Genomic DNA, 16,699 nt, shown 5'->3' on the forward strand with positions numbered 1-16,699 from the left:
GAGTTCAGCAATTTAAACTTATCACTCCCAGTTTAGAATCAAGTGTCACAGAGTAATACAGCACCAAAACAGGCCTTTTGGTCCAAATTATCCATACTGACCAAGTTGCATACCTGGGTTAGTTCCAGTTGCTGGCATTTGGCCCATTTCCCTATAGACCTTTCCTAATCATTTACCTGTCTGAATGTCTTCTAATTATACCTGCCTCTATCATTTGCTCTGACAACTTGTTCAATATTCATACTTGAGAAATTAGCCTCTCAAGCCTCCTTTAAATGAATAAACTCTTCTCATGCTTCCAGACAGAGACAGGTATTGTTTATAACCAGCATTTCGATGACAAACTCTGCCATCTTCACCAGGGGTGATGCCTAGGCGTGCCAGTCCGGTGGTATTTATAACCCCGTAGTCTGTCTCTCCTGATTAGTTAGTTCTCATCCAATCAGGTATCCATTCTCCCACCCTGTTTACAATCAAATTCCAGTTCTTACTTAGAGCGAAACTTTCGGCTTTGTATAAATTCTTTTCCTCTAGTTTTATTGCTCAGCTATCTCTTTGCTGCTCCTTGTGCCTTGCATTGTCACCTCATTTGTCATTTAGTCACTATTTTTCATCCACTACAAACCATCTCTTATGCTTTTTTCCTCCCATCCCTTGTATCATAAAATTTGTTTTAGCTCTGACTTCCTATAGATCTGATTAAAAAGTAATTAAACTGAAACAAATTCTGTTGCTCTCTCCATTGATGTTGCCTCACCTCTCAAGTATTTCCAGCATTTTTTATATGTATACTAAAATTATATAGATATAGTTACTGGTATACTTATTAATTAATTACAATTCTATACCTTACAATTTACATAAATTAACAATTAATTTCTGAACTTACTCCCATTTCTGTTATCAGCTGTGCAATCTTCTTGTTTTGTATGTTTAAAACTGACTGTTTGTTTTGAATGACAAGTATCCTTTTTGCAATCTCCTTTTCACTCAAAGAAACAACTTTGTTTTTATCATTCAATTCATTTAACTGATCCTTCAGAGTTTTCTGCAGTATTCTCAGTTCCAGTTTTCTATCATTTATATCCAAAATTATTTGAGCATAATCCTTTTCTGTGTTTGCATATTCAATTTCCTGTAGACAAGAAATAGTAAAGTTGATAATAATTAATAGAGCAAATAAAAATACTTACATTTGCATTGTTATTCAGAAATGAAATATTTTCTTTTATTATAGTTATTATGCAAACTTATGTAGAAGTGTCAGGAGGAGAATGACAGTTTTCAACAAAGAAACATCCTTTTCTTGTCTCAAGTGATGACATGGTTACAAAAATATCCTGAATTGTACCTATTAAAAGTAAACCACAAATGTTATTTGAAATGAAATTCACTTTCCAATATTTAAAGAAAAGACTGAAAACTGTAGAAGTTGGCATCTCAGATCAGTGTATTAATAGTTCTTACAGTATTACCAATGCTCTGAACAATGGTGCAAAAGGCATTAAACTTTGGATATCTTTGTAAGTTCTTTGATATTTGATGCTTGAGAGAAGCCAAAATATGCAGGATGATTGGCTTATACTATAAAATCAACTGTTGTGTGTTTTGCATATATAGCACTCTGAGATTTTTATGTTTTCTCCTTTCTAATGTGAGCCTGCAGCTGATGATGTTGATTAATTAAGATGCTCTCATCGAGTGAAGCTCATGCTATGAGCTGCACAGTGAACAGCAATGCTGTGCCAAAAGTTCAGTATCCAATTTTTTTTTGCATATTTACAATCAGAATAATATGAATACTGCACCGATAACTACAAGTTAACATTGTTCCTTCATCCTATTTTCTCAGAGTCATAGAGAAATACAACACGGAAAAAGGGTCATTGTCCCATCATGTTACATCAATCATCAAGCATTCATTTTCTATTTCATTCTCCTACGCTCCTATCGATCTTTCAGGCCCCAACAATATTCTACCATGTATCTACACAGAGAGCAATTTACAATGGCCAATTAACCATACAACATGCACATTTTTGGACCCTGGGAGGTAATGAGAATAGACAGGAGAGTAACCTATGAAGTCGGAGAAAGTACAGCACTGGAGATCAGGATTGAACCGAAGTTGCTGGAGCTTTGAGGCAGCTCTACTAGCTTTGTCACTGTGCCACTCCCTGTATCTGTACAAATCTGTTCATATCGGCCAAATGTCATGCAGTCCAATATTCCCTCAAATTCCTAATGACCACTGTGCAGAAAAATCTTATGCTGTGCAATCTTTTGCCTAGTGACAACAACGTGCGCACTGAATGTTATATAGAGAGGCATTCATCTTAACAGCTATCAAAACACTTTCAGTAAAAACTTCGATCTCCTGTGGGTTTGATCGTTTTAACTTTTGTTCATCTGCACTCTCACAAAACAGACATAGCAGGCCTATAAAGGATTTTCTTGCCGGAGCTTTTGCGTACTGTCCATATATGATTTGCCTGCTAAATGATGTTTTAAAAAGTCAAGTTTCCAAATATCACTCCACATCTTCCCACTTGCAAATTCTCCAGCAACTTCTGCATTGCAATAATACATGCAGGTAACACCAGTTTCTGTATTGTACATAAATATTTCTCGTAACTGCACGTTCCTGACCTCATGAGCTTTCGGTATAGCAGTTTCTACTGTTTTATTAAGGCAATCATCTATAAATGAACTAGCAGTTCTTTTGCGCTTCACGCCCTTTGCTTTTTTGGAATTTGACATAGTGAAGCAATAATTTCATCGATAAAAACAGTATAAATAAGCCAGGTCTAAAATCTGCTTTCAAATCTTCACAAACTCCACATTGTCAGCACCATCTGCATCAGAAACCAGAAAAGGAAACATGATGGTGTACCATCGTAAAATATACTTAACACGCCAATGAGGTAGAGGGTGACTACCTTTTGTTCGCAGTTTAAATTCCTTTGTGCTCTAGTAGCAAAAGATGTGTGCATGCACACACGTGCCCTCCTTAGAAGGAATGTTGATGCAGTGCCAGCTTCAAAGACCAGAAGATGTTGGCCCAGGTTTTGCTAAGAGGGATTATATCTGTACTTGACACACGGATTCCCTATTATTGTGCGCTGCTTTAGACTATAATGTCCAAAATGCAGGCCCAGAACATCATAGATCCAGTCAGTAAGGCCACACAAGGATCAGGGAAGTTAACTACTCAGGTGAGAGACCATAATAAGAACCCCACAACAAACCTCCAATGTTCCGTATGTCCCTGGCATACAGAAGTATTTAAAATTATTAAAATCAAATAAAACCAATTAAATGAATGATATCTTTGAAACAAAAATCAACGATCAGATCTAATGTAGATAAATTACACACACATTGTCATTTAAAATGATTTCATTTAATTTAAAGGTTTTCAAATAACTTGCTTTAATCCAACCATTCAACCTCACAGCTTTAAGGTATCCATCAAAACAAAGGAACTCAGAAATTCAGTGCCAGATATACCAAGCACAGGATATGTGACAGATTCTCCAGTGCAGAGTGCTAGAAAATTTCAGCAAAGTTTGTGCTCCACTGCTGAATACTATGTACAGCTCAAATGTAGAACCTTATAACAGGTTCATTAAATAAAAATATTGAATTGTTTCATAGTTGTTGTAGATTTGATGACAGTTGACATTGAATGAAGTACTCATGAGTGAGATAGGATCCTAATAACGTAGGTGGCCCATAATTATATTTAATTTCTCAGTAAATTATGTGCAACATCAGGAAAAAGGAAAATTGTACCCAGAGAAGAGATTGCTGAGCCTCTGGCTAGGATCTTTATGTCCTCGTTGTCCACGGGAATGGTACCGGAGGATTGGAGGGAGGCGAGTGTTGTTCCCTTGTTCAAAAAAGGTAGTAGGGATAATCCAGGTAATTACAGACCAGTGAGCCTTACGTCTGTGGTGGGAAAGCTGTTGGAAAAGATTCTTAGAGATAGGATCTATAGGCATTTAGAGAATCATGGTCTGATCAGGGACAGTCAGCATGGCTTTGTGAAGGGCAGAAAGTGTCTAACAAGCCTGATAGAGTTCTTTGAGGAGGAGACCAGGCATATAGATGAGGGTAGTGCAGTGGATGTGATCTATATGAATTTTAGCAAGGCATTTGACAAGGTTCCACACGGTAGGCTTATTCAGAAAGTTAGAAGGCATGGGATCCAGGGAAGTTTGGCCAGGTGGATTCAGAATTGGCTTGCCTGCAGAAGGCAGGGGGTGGTGGTGGAGGGAGTACATTCAGATTGGAGGATTGTGACTAGTGGTGTCCCACAAGGATCTGTTCTGGGACCTCTACTTTTCGTGATTTTTATTAACGACCTGGATGTAGGGGGAGAAGGGTGGGTTGGCAAGTTTGCAGACGACACAAAGGTTGGTGGTGTTGTATATAGTGTAGAGGATTGTCAAATATTGCAGAGAGACATTGATAGGATGCAGAAGTGGGCTGAGAAGTGGCAGATGGAGTTCAACCCAGAGAAGTGTGAGGTGGTACACTTTGGAAGGACAAACTCCAAGGCAGAGTACAAAGTAAATGGCAGGATACTTGGTAGTGTGGAGGAGCAGAGGGAGCTAGGGGTACATGTCCACAGATCCCTGAAAGTTGCCTCACAGGTGGATAGGGTAGTTAAGAAAGCTTATGGGGTGTTAGCTTTCATAAGTCGAGGGATAGAGTTTAAGAGTCGCGATGTAATGATGCAGCTCTATAAAACTCTGGTTAGGCCACACTTGGAGTATTGTGTCCAGTTCTGGTCACCTCACTATAGGAAGGATGTGGAAGCATTGGAAAGGGTACAGAGGAGATTTACCAGGATGCTGCCTGGTTTAGAAAGTATGCATTATGATCAGAGATTAAGGGAGCTAGGGCTTTACTCTTTGGAGAGAAGAAGGATGAGAGGAGACATGACAGAGGTGTACAAGATAATAAGAGGAATAGATAGAGTGGATAGCCAGCGCCTCTTCCCCAGGGCACCACTGCTCAATACAAGAGGACATGGCTTTAAGGTAAGGGGTGGGAAGTTCAAGGGGGATATGAGAGGAAGGTTTTTTACTCAGAGAGTGGTTGGTGCGTGGAATGCACTGCCTGAGTCAGTGGTGGAGGCAGATACACTAGTGAAGTTTAAGAGACTACTAGATAGGTATATGGAGGAATCTAAGGTGGGGGCTTATATGGGAGGCAGGGTTTGAAGGTCGGCACAACATTGTGGGCCGAAGGGCCTGTACTGTGCTGTACTATTCTATGTTCTATGTTCTATAAACTTTCAAGCTTTTATCCAAGAGCAACATAGGAATGACACAGTGACCACATGGATACCTAAAATAACAAGTGAGATACACAAATATACAAATTTAAAAGAATTTTTATGATATAACTGGCTGCACTTCATAACAATTTCACTGAGTTAAAGATCAAGAAATAGATGCAACATCCAAGAATAATATCAAATTTTTCACATTCTTGTGAAGTTAAATAAAACATGGATTACAAAATTCCTGCTCCTGAACTGTACATCTGATAAATGGGTTCCAATATGGTTTGAGATATATGTCTACTTATTTGTAGCTGAAGTCATGTCAAAAGTGAAGTAATAGGGACATTAACTAATCCATCATTATATGACATCAAAACTATGCAGAATAGGTAGATCACTGTGCTCTCCCTCAAACAATATCCTGACAATGTATTTTCCTTCAAAAGTGGATAACTTCATAGATCCACATCTTTGCCAAAGGTTTGCTCACTTCCCTAACCTATACACAGCTACATATCAGAATTTGCTTTCCAACCTATTTTTCTCAGCAAATGTGTTTATAGCAGCTGAAAAATCATAACTATAGATTGTAAAAGTTAAGGTCCTAATACAGATCTCTGTGGCACCCCGCATTTCAGATTGCCAAAGTGGAAGTGTCCCATTATTCCTGACACTTTTTTTTATTGGTTGGCCAATCCTCTTAGTCAGACTAATACATTACCTCTAATGGCATGAGCTATTTTCTTGTATATGAAGCCTTATGAGGCAATAATTAGTTTTCCTCTTTTCTTTGTATTACCAATTGGAAATGTTTTACAGGGTAACATTGTAAATACTTATAAACAATCAATATACCTACCAGTTGCCGTTTTCGGATTTGAAGTTTGTTCGCCAGGCTTTTCAGGTAATTGTGTGCCTGATTCATGGTTAATTTACTCTGTAATTTTGCCATAATCTTGTCTTCCAGTTCCACCTTTGTTGCATATTCCTTTTCTGTTTGTTGTAGCAACGCTTTGACCTCATTTTGGTGTATGTTCTTGTCCTAAGTATGAAATATGAGATAATCTTTAAATCTGGTATTTTGAAAATTCAAAAGAATAGTTGTGCCAAGATAAAGCCAAGGTTTAAAGGTCCTTTCTTCATTTTCATTTGAAGCATAATTCATTCAATTAATTTTTAGCATTTTTAGTTTTAAATCTATAGTCTCGTCAAGATGGCACCTGCATACAACTCTCCTTCGGTCGACATCTTCTGAATAGATCATTAAACCATATATTTCACTTTTATGTCTTCTATATTTGTTTTGCATCTTGAATGTGATTCTGGAACTGTTGGAGCCTATGATTTGCCATTAGGAGATCATCTGCGTGTTTACAAGAGGATTCCAGGAGGCAGAGGCAGCATGCAGGAACCTCACGATGATAAGTCTGCGGGACAGGGCACGAGCCGATGTTCGACTCCATTTCACCCATCAAAGCTTCCATTGTTCACTGGTTAAAGCGATGAGGGAGATTGAAACATTGAGGCAAATACAGAAGCTGAGAACTAGCTGCCTGCCTTTTTTTTTTATCACTGGTGGGATTGCTCTGCTATGGAGAGGGGAGACTGCCTTTTGATTGCTGGGGGAGATTGCTCTGCTATGGAGAGGGAAAGGGCTGCCTGAGAATGATATCCAGTTTTTTTGCTTTTTGGATATGGACTTGGATTACAGACTTTTCTCACTCTTATAGTTTTTTATATTCTGTGTTTTTCATCTGATCTTTCGTGTATTTTTTATGTGCTGGGTAAGGGAATTTAGGGGTCAATGTGGCTATTTTATTTTTATTTGTTTTTTTGTGTGGGAAGTGAGGTATTTGGGGATAGATGATCATGCTGCCATTCTTTTCTTTTGTTTCTTGGTTTTGTGGCTATCTGAACAAGAAGAATTTCAGAGTTGTATACTTTGATAATAAATGAACCTTTGAACTTTTGATATTCAAAGCACTTGTGAAAAATTAGATTCATTATTCCACTTTAAGCTGATAAACATTTTATACCTCATTTGACTTTCTCAGATATCACTCTGGTCTCACTGATTCCAATCTCAGTGAAAGCGTGGTTTGGGGACAAGGAATAGCAATCCGTTCATGAGAAATGGATCAATAATTTTAATGTTACTTTGGCTGAATGCCTCAGATTCAAAAGGACATATAAATAGCAAAAAATATAACTAAAAATATTAGCCATTAACAGGTGAGAAAATTAACTTGTAATCAAAGGTTGTACTAGCTTTGTACTTTCAAATGGAAACAGACTTTCCTGGAACCAAATACCAGTTAAGATTTGATAATTAGAATCCAGAAAATATACAGAGGTAACTTGTTAATGTTAAACAATTAGTAGTATTCATGATGACAATGCTCTTACCAATGCAGCTTTGTTGAGCAAACGTTCTGTCTCCTGCAGTGTCCGAGTGTAGGTGCTATATTCTTGCTTTAATCCTTCCTGTTTTGCCAGATTCTGTGTAATCTGTTTCTGGGTCATGTTAATGTCATTCATCAACCTGTTCAGAGTCATGGTGAGAGACTCATTCCGCTCTTCTTCCTTCATAATAAATTTTTTGTAGGCCTGTATTTCTGTCTTCAAGGTTTCTACCTGTTGCTTTGCCTGTCTGAATAAAGATACTAAAACCATTAGAAAAAAAAATCATAAAATATAGCACAAAGAAAACCAAGCTATAAAATTATGTTTAAAGATTTAGAGAGCTAACAGGTTAATGACTGGCAAATGCACTAAAAAAGCTTGACTATCAATGATGCAATATGCATGTATAGTATAGCATTGTGAGTGTTTTTTAAAAAATCTACAAGTTCCACAACAGAAATAGGAATAGATAGGAAGTGAGCACATTTAACATATATGGGTCTATTAATATCTTTTTGCTAAGCTTCTAGGAATTGCATGGTATTCTGTGTCTACTAGTTAGTAAAGATCTTTGATCTGTTTTTCTAGCTCAAGTATGCTTGTGGCTAGAGACAGAAGTAATTGCAGTTTTGTGTCTGAAATTTAGTAAAAAGCCATGCACTTGATGTATTATGTCTGCAAACAACTATGATAACAATAATAAATAACATTTTCTTCAATCAGATGCACTGGATTCTGGTTAATTGGTTCACATTGGGACCTGTACATTTTGGTCCAATTAGCTGAAGTTTCATAGAAATAGTTAAAAAGGTATAAAAAACTACCATTGACCTGAGTAATAAATTATGTATTTGAATGAAGTACAGAACAAACTAGAACACTATCAATATTATTACAGTACTATCAAAATGTGTTTTAGTTCCTAATAGTTATCCATAGAGGAATTCATCCAGTGTATGCTGCCACGTATGGGGTATCCAGGGAGGGGTAGCACCTCTGGTGAAGGGGCTTGTCATGTCCATTCTCAGGTAGTTAACTCACCTTTGGTCCCCACCTGACATTCAGCTTTTAGCTGTGGCTTCAAGTAGCTGTTTGCATGCGACAGTGGCCACACCCCGGTACACTGCTTCAATAGGTGAGCTAAACCAGGTGAGGGTAGTTGGCAGGCCTCACAGCCTGGTGAAACAGGGACATGCCTGTCATAGCATGTGGAATCAGCGGAAGACCCCAGTTTGGAATGATTACTCGTACCACTGGACCCAAACTTCCGAGATCGAGAGAGTGGAACTGTCCCAGTGTAACAGCTTTTCCACTTTAAAAATTCTTCCACACAGGTTTCACTGTCATCAACAGATACGTCAGACAACCAACAAACTGCTGTGTTCTTTTGATGGACTCTAAATAAATAAAATTAGTGTGGAAACATAGTGCATATAATGGACTGTCTTCAAAAATGTTTTCGACAATTGCATCCTCCAAAATTTTATTCTCATTGTAACATCCAAGATGAATGTCAATACCTTCAAATTCTTTGTAGTTCTTAACTTGCTGAAGTGGTGAAATCATTTCATTTTCACTCCAGACCGTTTGTGGTATCTCCAAGCCTGAATGCTTGAAAGTGCAGCAATCAAACTGTTTTAATTGTCTTCTTAATTGTGGTAAGACAACTCTAAATTTTTCATTAACTTTCATTGACAAAAATAACTGCTTTTTGAACACAAACATACGGAACTGATGCTATTTAAAAGCTGATCGCTCCAAGCATGGTGTAGTAATTAACAGTATATACGACTGACACTAGTTTGAAACTATTCAGCAACAGTCCCCTGTTCCAAATAAGTGGTATAGAATCTCAAGTAAACAAAGGGAAGCCCAGCTATTTTCTCGATCTGTTTTTGCTCTTGAAGAATTGTCCCAAATAAACAGCTGCCCTGATTAACCGATAGACCAATTAACCGGAATTCACTGTACCTAAGTCAGGAGCTGAAAAATATTTGAAGTCTTATACAGGCTAAGCGCAATATCTCAAAACAAAATACATAAATATGTCATTCAAACTAATGAAATTTTCTGAACTGTTATCACAAATCAACTGGATTCCAACCCCTACCTGACAGCTTCCTGCATTGCAGCATAGACCTCATCACGTTTCTGCATTCCAATTAGACTACTCTTCCATTGCTCTAATAATTGCTTCTTCTCAAGGTTAATTGCCACAATTTCCATGCTGGCCTAGGAATTTATTTGACAAATTCAAGAAGAAGAAATTGCTGTAATTTAATATCAGGAAAAGTAAAACAAGACTCGATCTTTGATGAAATTATGTAAGAATTCCCAACATTAAAATTTACAGGGCAGTTAAAATATAAGAAATGGATGCAACAGGAGATGATTTGGTCCTGAGTGTCTGTTTTGTCATTCAATAAGACTGTGGCTAGCACGGCACCATTTCCTGCAAACCCCATAATCCCACGATTCTCTTAATATCTAAGAATTTAATCAATTAATTTCCTGAACACACTCTATGATCACGGCTCCACAGCCCTCTTAGGTGAATAATTCCAGAGATTCACAAGCCTCTGGGTTATGAAATTTCTTCTCATTCTTGTCTTGAATGGTTTACTCTGTTTTGAGATTATTGCCTCTGGTTGAACACACAATAGGTCAAGGGAAACATAATGCCTGTATCTATCCTCCAATATCCAAAAAGAATTTTGTATATTTCAACATTATTACCCCTCATTCTTTCAAACTTGTTAGCTGCTTAACCTCTCCTCAAAAGATCATTTGAACCCAATCACAGGAATCATCTTAGGAACCATTGCTGCACCCCCTCATTTACATGTATATCCTTCTAAAGTAGGGATTCCCAACCTAGGGTCCATGAACCTTTCACTTACTGGTATTGGTCTATGGCATAAAAAAGGTTGGGAACCCCTGTTCTAAAGCTAGGAAGGCCAGACCTCCCAAAGGTAGGAAAATCATACATATTCATTTATGGTTTCACTAGGGTCCTTTGCAATTGGAACAAGATATCAGATGCAAGTATGGCCAACATAACACTTAATTTCTTCATTGCTATTTTTAAATTCTGTTAGATTTCAGTGATTCACATTCAAGGACACATGGGTTCCCAAAACATCAAAACTTTCAAACTATCACCTTTTTAGAAAGTATTTGATCATTCTATTTTTTTGCTATCAGACTGGATGACCTCACATATTTCTATATTATATTGCTTTTACCATGTCCTTGTCAACTCATAAGACCTGGCTATATCTCCCTGGGGCCTCAGCAACCAGCTCACAGCCACTTAGCTGTGCACCTTCAACAAACTTGGATATATTGCCTTCGGTACACAAAAGTTCCTGATGTCCCTCTGAAATCACTTCATTGAAATAATACCTACATTTTGTGAATAGCTAGGTTCCCAGTATCAATTCCTACAGCATGCCAATAGTCTCAGCCTTCTGAGGAAAAAAATGGTTCATTTCTTCCTACTCTATTCTTCATAACAGAGACTGAACACAGGTAACTTAAAACTTGAAAAAAAATGGTTTCACAGTACTTTTGTTACTTTAAGAATATTTCAAACAAAAAGCTGTTTGATATTTAAGTGAACGAAACAAAGAAAAAGTTAAATGACTAAGATGAATATATAGCATAATCCATGCCAACATTTTTGCCCATGTGCACTAATACCATTTGTCCATATTAAGAATTTATTCTCCAATGTGACGCTGACTTTAGTGTCATCTTAATGTCTCATAAACATGATTATATCTCATTCCAACACCTCCTCTGGCAGCACATTCCAGATATCAATCTCACTGTGTAAAAGAACTTAACCCGCAGGTTCCCTTTAAAATTCATTCCTCCTACCTTGCATGCTTATTTTTGATAGCTCTACCATGGAGAAAAGATTCTGACTGTCTACTTTATCTCTGCCTCTTACATACATCTTCAGCCTCCTTTGCTCCAGGGAAAAGAAGCCCAGTCTATCCAAACTCCACCCATAACTAAAATCCTCTAATCCAAGCAACACTCTGATGAACCTCCTCTGCATATATCCCCCCAACACATTCATATCCTTCCTCCAGCGTGGTGACCAGAGTGCACACAATATCCAAGGTTCAGCCCAAACAGTGTTCTGCAAAGCGGCAGCGTAACATATGGTAGCGTAGCAGTCAGTGTGACGCTATTACAGCTCGGGGCGTCAGAGTTTTGTGTTCAATTCCAGCATCTTCTGTAAGAAAGTTTGAGCATTCTTCCCGCGTGCACTTCCTTTGGGTGCTCCAGTTTCCTCCCACAACATAAAGACATACTGTTATCAGGTTAGTTGGCCATTGTAAATTTTTCTGTCATTAGGCTAGGGTGGGTTGCAAGGCAGCGCAAGCTCGTTGAGCCGGAATGACCTGGTCTGTGCTGTATCTCTAAAATAAAAAAAATACAAAGCATCCCAACTCCTCTATCCCACATCCTGACCTATGAAGGGAAGTATGCCATACGCCTCCTTCATCACATCCTGTATTATCCTAATTACATATTATAAAAGGGCTATGGACTAACCCCTTTCAGTAGATTGTAAAATATATTTTAATGGTGTGAACACTTTCTCAACCTCCTCTTTAACCAACAGTATAACCTTATTGCCAAGGCAAAAGAGACTAGTGTACTGTCCTTCTCACTCTCTCATTCAACCAGGAGACTGCTCCTAGCCAGAGCCTCACACGATCACATCTATCATTGGATTTTTGTTAATCTAATTTCCCCGGGAGGGGGGAGAAGATGGCGGAGCGACGACAGTGCGCGCGGACACTTCGGTGAGGAATATCTGTTATTTGTCAAGTAGGGGACCGTGCACAATCCTGATTTGATGGAGACAGACGTGAGAGCACAGCGGAACATCTGGAAAACTTCTGAAATGACTGCTTTGCTACCGCTGCTACTGGGTGGTAACCAGAATCTCTGGAGCTGAAGGCCTCAAAATCCTCAGCTTTGTGTGTTTCAGCGGCCGGGGAGAGCTCGAAGGCGCTCGGCAGAGGATGGCGCTCGGGAGGCTGTATCGGAGAGGCTACTCGGAAGCTCGGAGTTTTCGGATGGATAGACTCAGGGTCGGCTGCTTCCAAGGTATCGGCAAGTTGACGGTGCCTGAAGGTTTATGGCAGGGAGTTTCTCCCTCTTGCCGCCTGCTATTAGGGACTCAGATCGACTCGGGACTTCGAGAACTTTTTTTTTACTGTGCCTATGGTCTGTTCTTTATCAAATTATGGTACTGCTTTGCACTGCTGTAACTATATGTTATAATTATGTGCTTTTGTCAGTGTTAGTCTTTGGTCTGTCCTGTTTTCTGTGATATCACTCCAGAGAAAGATTGTATCATTTCTTAATGCATGTATGCATTTCTAAATGACAATAAAAGAGGACTGAGCTTTCTCATAATCTAATCTAATTTAAAAATGAAAAAATTTAGTGAAATGAATGATATTTAGAAAAGAAACTGGGAAATTTATAAGTGAAATTCAATAAAAAAATTTAAAAATATGGGATATTAAGATTACTCTTTTTGACTACACCAATCTCAAAAGTGCCAAGTTTTTTTAAAAATACAACAGTGACTTCAAACAAAGTAAATCTGATGCAAATTGAAGATGGTTGCAGGTACACTAAGAATTATTCTCTCACCTCTGCTACTGTATTCCTTGCTGCTTTTGTTTCTTCTGCTTGTGCTTTATACTGGGCTTCATACATTGCAATTTGTTCTCGCAATGCATCCATTTGAGATACCAAACGGTCTACAAACATGTCCTAAAGCACGAGTATTGTTAGTATTTTCACAAGGCAGTTTTATAACACACTACATTTGTATTATAACTTTTACTTTTTGAGAGACCCATTTGGAGCCCAACAGTATAAGATGCCATAAATAGAATCAACCAGATAATGTTTATTTCAACATCTGGATAAGGAATAAATCAGGATCCTCTTTCCATATGGTGTAGTGGGAAGAAGGGTGTTGGGTGGTGAATCAGGAGCAAGTGTGGCACGACTAATTTCATGCAGCCAAGGTTAAAACTCCTATGCCTGCCATTCCCGTAAAAATAAAGTGACATTTTCTTCTTGTTGGCCAGTTGAAAATATGATGGCTTTTAATTCACCAGCAATTTTTTCAATTAAGGAAAAGGGTATCTGAAGATAAAAACTACAAACCTGCAGAAATGTATGACCCAATGGGCAGAAGTAACTCCTGCCCTCCTATATGCTTTCAAGACCTGGGCTATTTACAGCAGATACTCAAAGCACTAGAAAGATATCACAAATGCTGTATCCGAAAAATCCTCCAAATTTATGAGAAAGATTAGGAAATCAATATCAATGACCTCTCCCAGGTCATCACCCCCAGGATTGGGCCCCTATTACACTTGGTCAGCTACATTGGATAGGCCACAATTACACATCAACTGTCAAACACTCTATTCCATGGTCTGAAGTGATTCAAGGAGTGACTCAACCCCTCAAAGAAAAGTAACATCCCAACTGGCTCTTGGAAATCTCTGGACCATTACTGCGCAAAATAGGGGAGAAATATTAATGGTGTTGAGAACCTGGAATCCTCTGCGAGGACACAGAGAAGTCCTGTGGAAAGGGTGCATCATCTCACAAACTACCCACCTGCTTACCCCATTAGGAATTGCTCAGGCCAAATGAAATGTGTAAGCTCTGATACAGAAACGCAGGAGATGCTTCATGAGCCAAGTAATATGGGTGCATTCCTTCACATTTTCTGGGCGTGCACACACTCGCAATTAAGGGTTGAAGGGATCCAACATTAGAGATAACTACCATGAAAGATTTGTGATCTGCTGTACCTGCTTCTGTTTCAACTTTGTTGCCTGTAATTTTTCAGCCTCCAACTTTTCTGTAGCACGCTTCATCACCATGACGTCTGAACACATATCCTGTTGTAAGCTGGTCATATAGAAATGTCGCAGTGCAATATTTTCAACATCCGTTTGCAGTTGGGATACTACAATAAGATTGCATAATTACATATCAACATTTGCTATCAAGTCTACCCTTAGAGGAGCAAGCTCCACCGTATATTTTCTATTTTCCATTAACCATGGCTATGTACTCTGTCTTCACAATGGATTGATTTAATGGGTTGAAACACTTGTTAACATTCAGGAAAAAAATCTGAATAGTTCAAAGTTGCAACAAAGTATTTCAAACCTAAATTCTAAGCAAATTAAATGATTATTCAAACTCATGGTTGGATAGGAATTTGGGAAATAAGCTATTAAAGACAGGAAGAATATATAGAAATAAGCAAATTTTGATTTAAGTATTATATTCTAACCTTGGAATTAAGAATGTTTAACACAGTAACAACTTGCAAAACGTTAGTATTAAAAGGTATCCTCTGTTGTAAGCATACAAACAAGAATTGTTTTAATATATGGGATTGGAACACTGTTTTTCCAATTTAAAGCATTATACATTTCACATATACAACAGATTTCTAACTTGCTGTCTTCTAATATTTCCAGTAACCTATTTATTACAAATTAAAATTAATGAGTCGACAGGGTTGACACCTTTTTTCCAGCGAGTGAATTATCTATTAAAGAGAGAAATATCATTTGACGAAATATACTCATGCATATTTTTTAAATAAAAGGAGTTACTGCACAATACAATGACTAAATTGAGTGTGCCACACAGCTGAGAATATTGAAAGATTTTTCCTTGCTTTGTACAGAATATGACCTAACTGCAGCTATCTAATCTGTCAAACAAATCAAACTTCAGTAGTGTTAAATGTTTAATAGTTACGAAAGGTTTACTTTTAAATGTTGACACAGAATTTCAAGAATTTCATAGAAGTATCTATATTTGTTTGCAGTAAACTGTAATACACCTTTTACAAAAATGCATTCAATTCTACATCCTACATGGATCAATGCTGTATTCATTAAAAAAATTATAAATAGGTTAGCTTCATTATACACAAGAAAGAGAAGTAGGAGTTAGTCATTCAGACTATCTTGTTTGCTCCTCCAATCAGATGACAAGTGAACAATACATGTCTGTAGATTGACTTACCATCTAAAACTCTATCAAATTATTTCTTGGATATACAGAAACTGAGTATTCGTGTCATGTACTGTAACAGTATGGCAAAGTACAGGTCCTTCATCCTGTGATGTTGTACTTTTAATCTGCTCTAAAATCAATCTAACCCTTCCCTCCTCCAAAGCCCTCCACTTTTCTTTGATCCACATGCCTCTCCAAGAGTCTCTTAAATGTCCTTAATGTATCTGCTTCCACCACCACCCCGGCAGTGCATTCCATGCATTAACGAATCTGTGCGGAAAAAAAAACTACCTCCAACATCCGACCTATACTTTACTCCAATCACCTTTTTTTCAGACTCCGCTAATGAATTGGAGATTGAACTGGCTGAAGGCTGAGGGGGTTGATCGACAGGAGATATAGGGAGATAGTTACACCCAAGATGCAGGACACAGGTAACTGTGTGACTGTCAGAAGAGAGCAAAGGGGATAGGCAGCCAGTGCAGAATCCCCTGTGGCCATTCCCCTCAATAACAGGTATACTGCTTTGGATACCGTTGGGGAAGATGATCTAGCAGAGGACAGAGGTCAGGTCTCTGGCACTAATTTTGGATATATGGCTCAAACGGATAGGCAGGAGAAGAGAAGAGGAGAGCAGTAGTGATAGGGGATTCCATAGTTAGAGGAGCAGACAGGAGATTCTGTGGATGTGAAAGAGACCCTCCAATGGTATGTTGCCTCCCTAGCGCCAGGGCCAGGGATGTCTCGGACTGGGTCCACAGCATTCTAAAGAGGGAGAGTGAGCAGCTGGAAGTTGTGGTATATGTTGTACCAGCAATGTAGTTAAGTTGGCTGAAGGTGTAGTGGCATCAGCACCAGACTTCGAGGCGAATGGTCCCAAGTTCAAATCCGGCTGGCTCCTTG

At 38.4% G+C, this 16,699-nt stretch overlaps 1 protein-coding gene across 3 annotated transcripts in view; it reads right to left on the minus strand.

Moving 5' to 3' along the window:
• The window catches only part of ccdc40 (coiled-coil domain 40 molecular ruler complex subunit), an 88,521-nt gene that overhangs the window by 20,642 nt on the left and 51,180 nt on the right, over window positions 1-16,699 (minus strand). For all 3 annotated transcript variants that reach the window (XM_072241979.1, XM_072241982.1, XM_072241981.1), the window contains 6 exons: window positions 14,569-14,726; window positions 13,385-13,507; window positions 9,810-9,931; window positions 7,703-7,946; window positions 6,156-6,338; window positions 890-1,135 (listed from right to left, as the gene is read on the minus strand). In XM_072241979.1, coding sequence (XP_072098080.1) covers window positions 890-1,135; window positions 6,156-6,338; window positions 7,703-7,946; window positions 9,810-9,931; window positions 13,385-13,507; window positions 14,569-14,726 — 1,076 coding nt within the window. The remainder of the gene's footprint in view (window positions 1-889; window positions 1,136-6,155; window positions 6,339-7,702; window positions 7,947-9,809; window positions 9,932-13,384; window positions 13,508-14,568; window positions 14,727-16,699) is intronic.

Source organism: Mobula birostris, chromosome 24 (assembly GCF_030028105.1).
Source record: "Mobula birostris isolate sMobBir1 chromosome 24, sMobBir1.hap1, whole genome shotgun sequence".
Lineage (NCBI taxonomy): Eukaryota > Metazoa > Chordata > Chondrichthyes > Myliobatiformes > Myliobatidae > Mobula > Mobula birostris.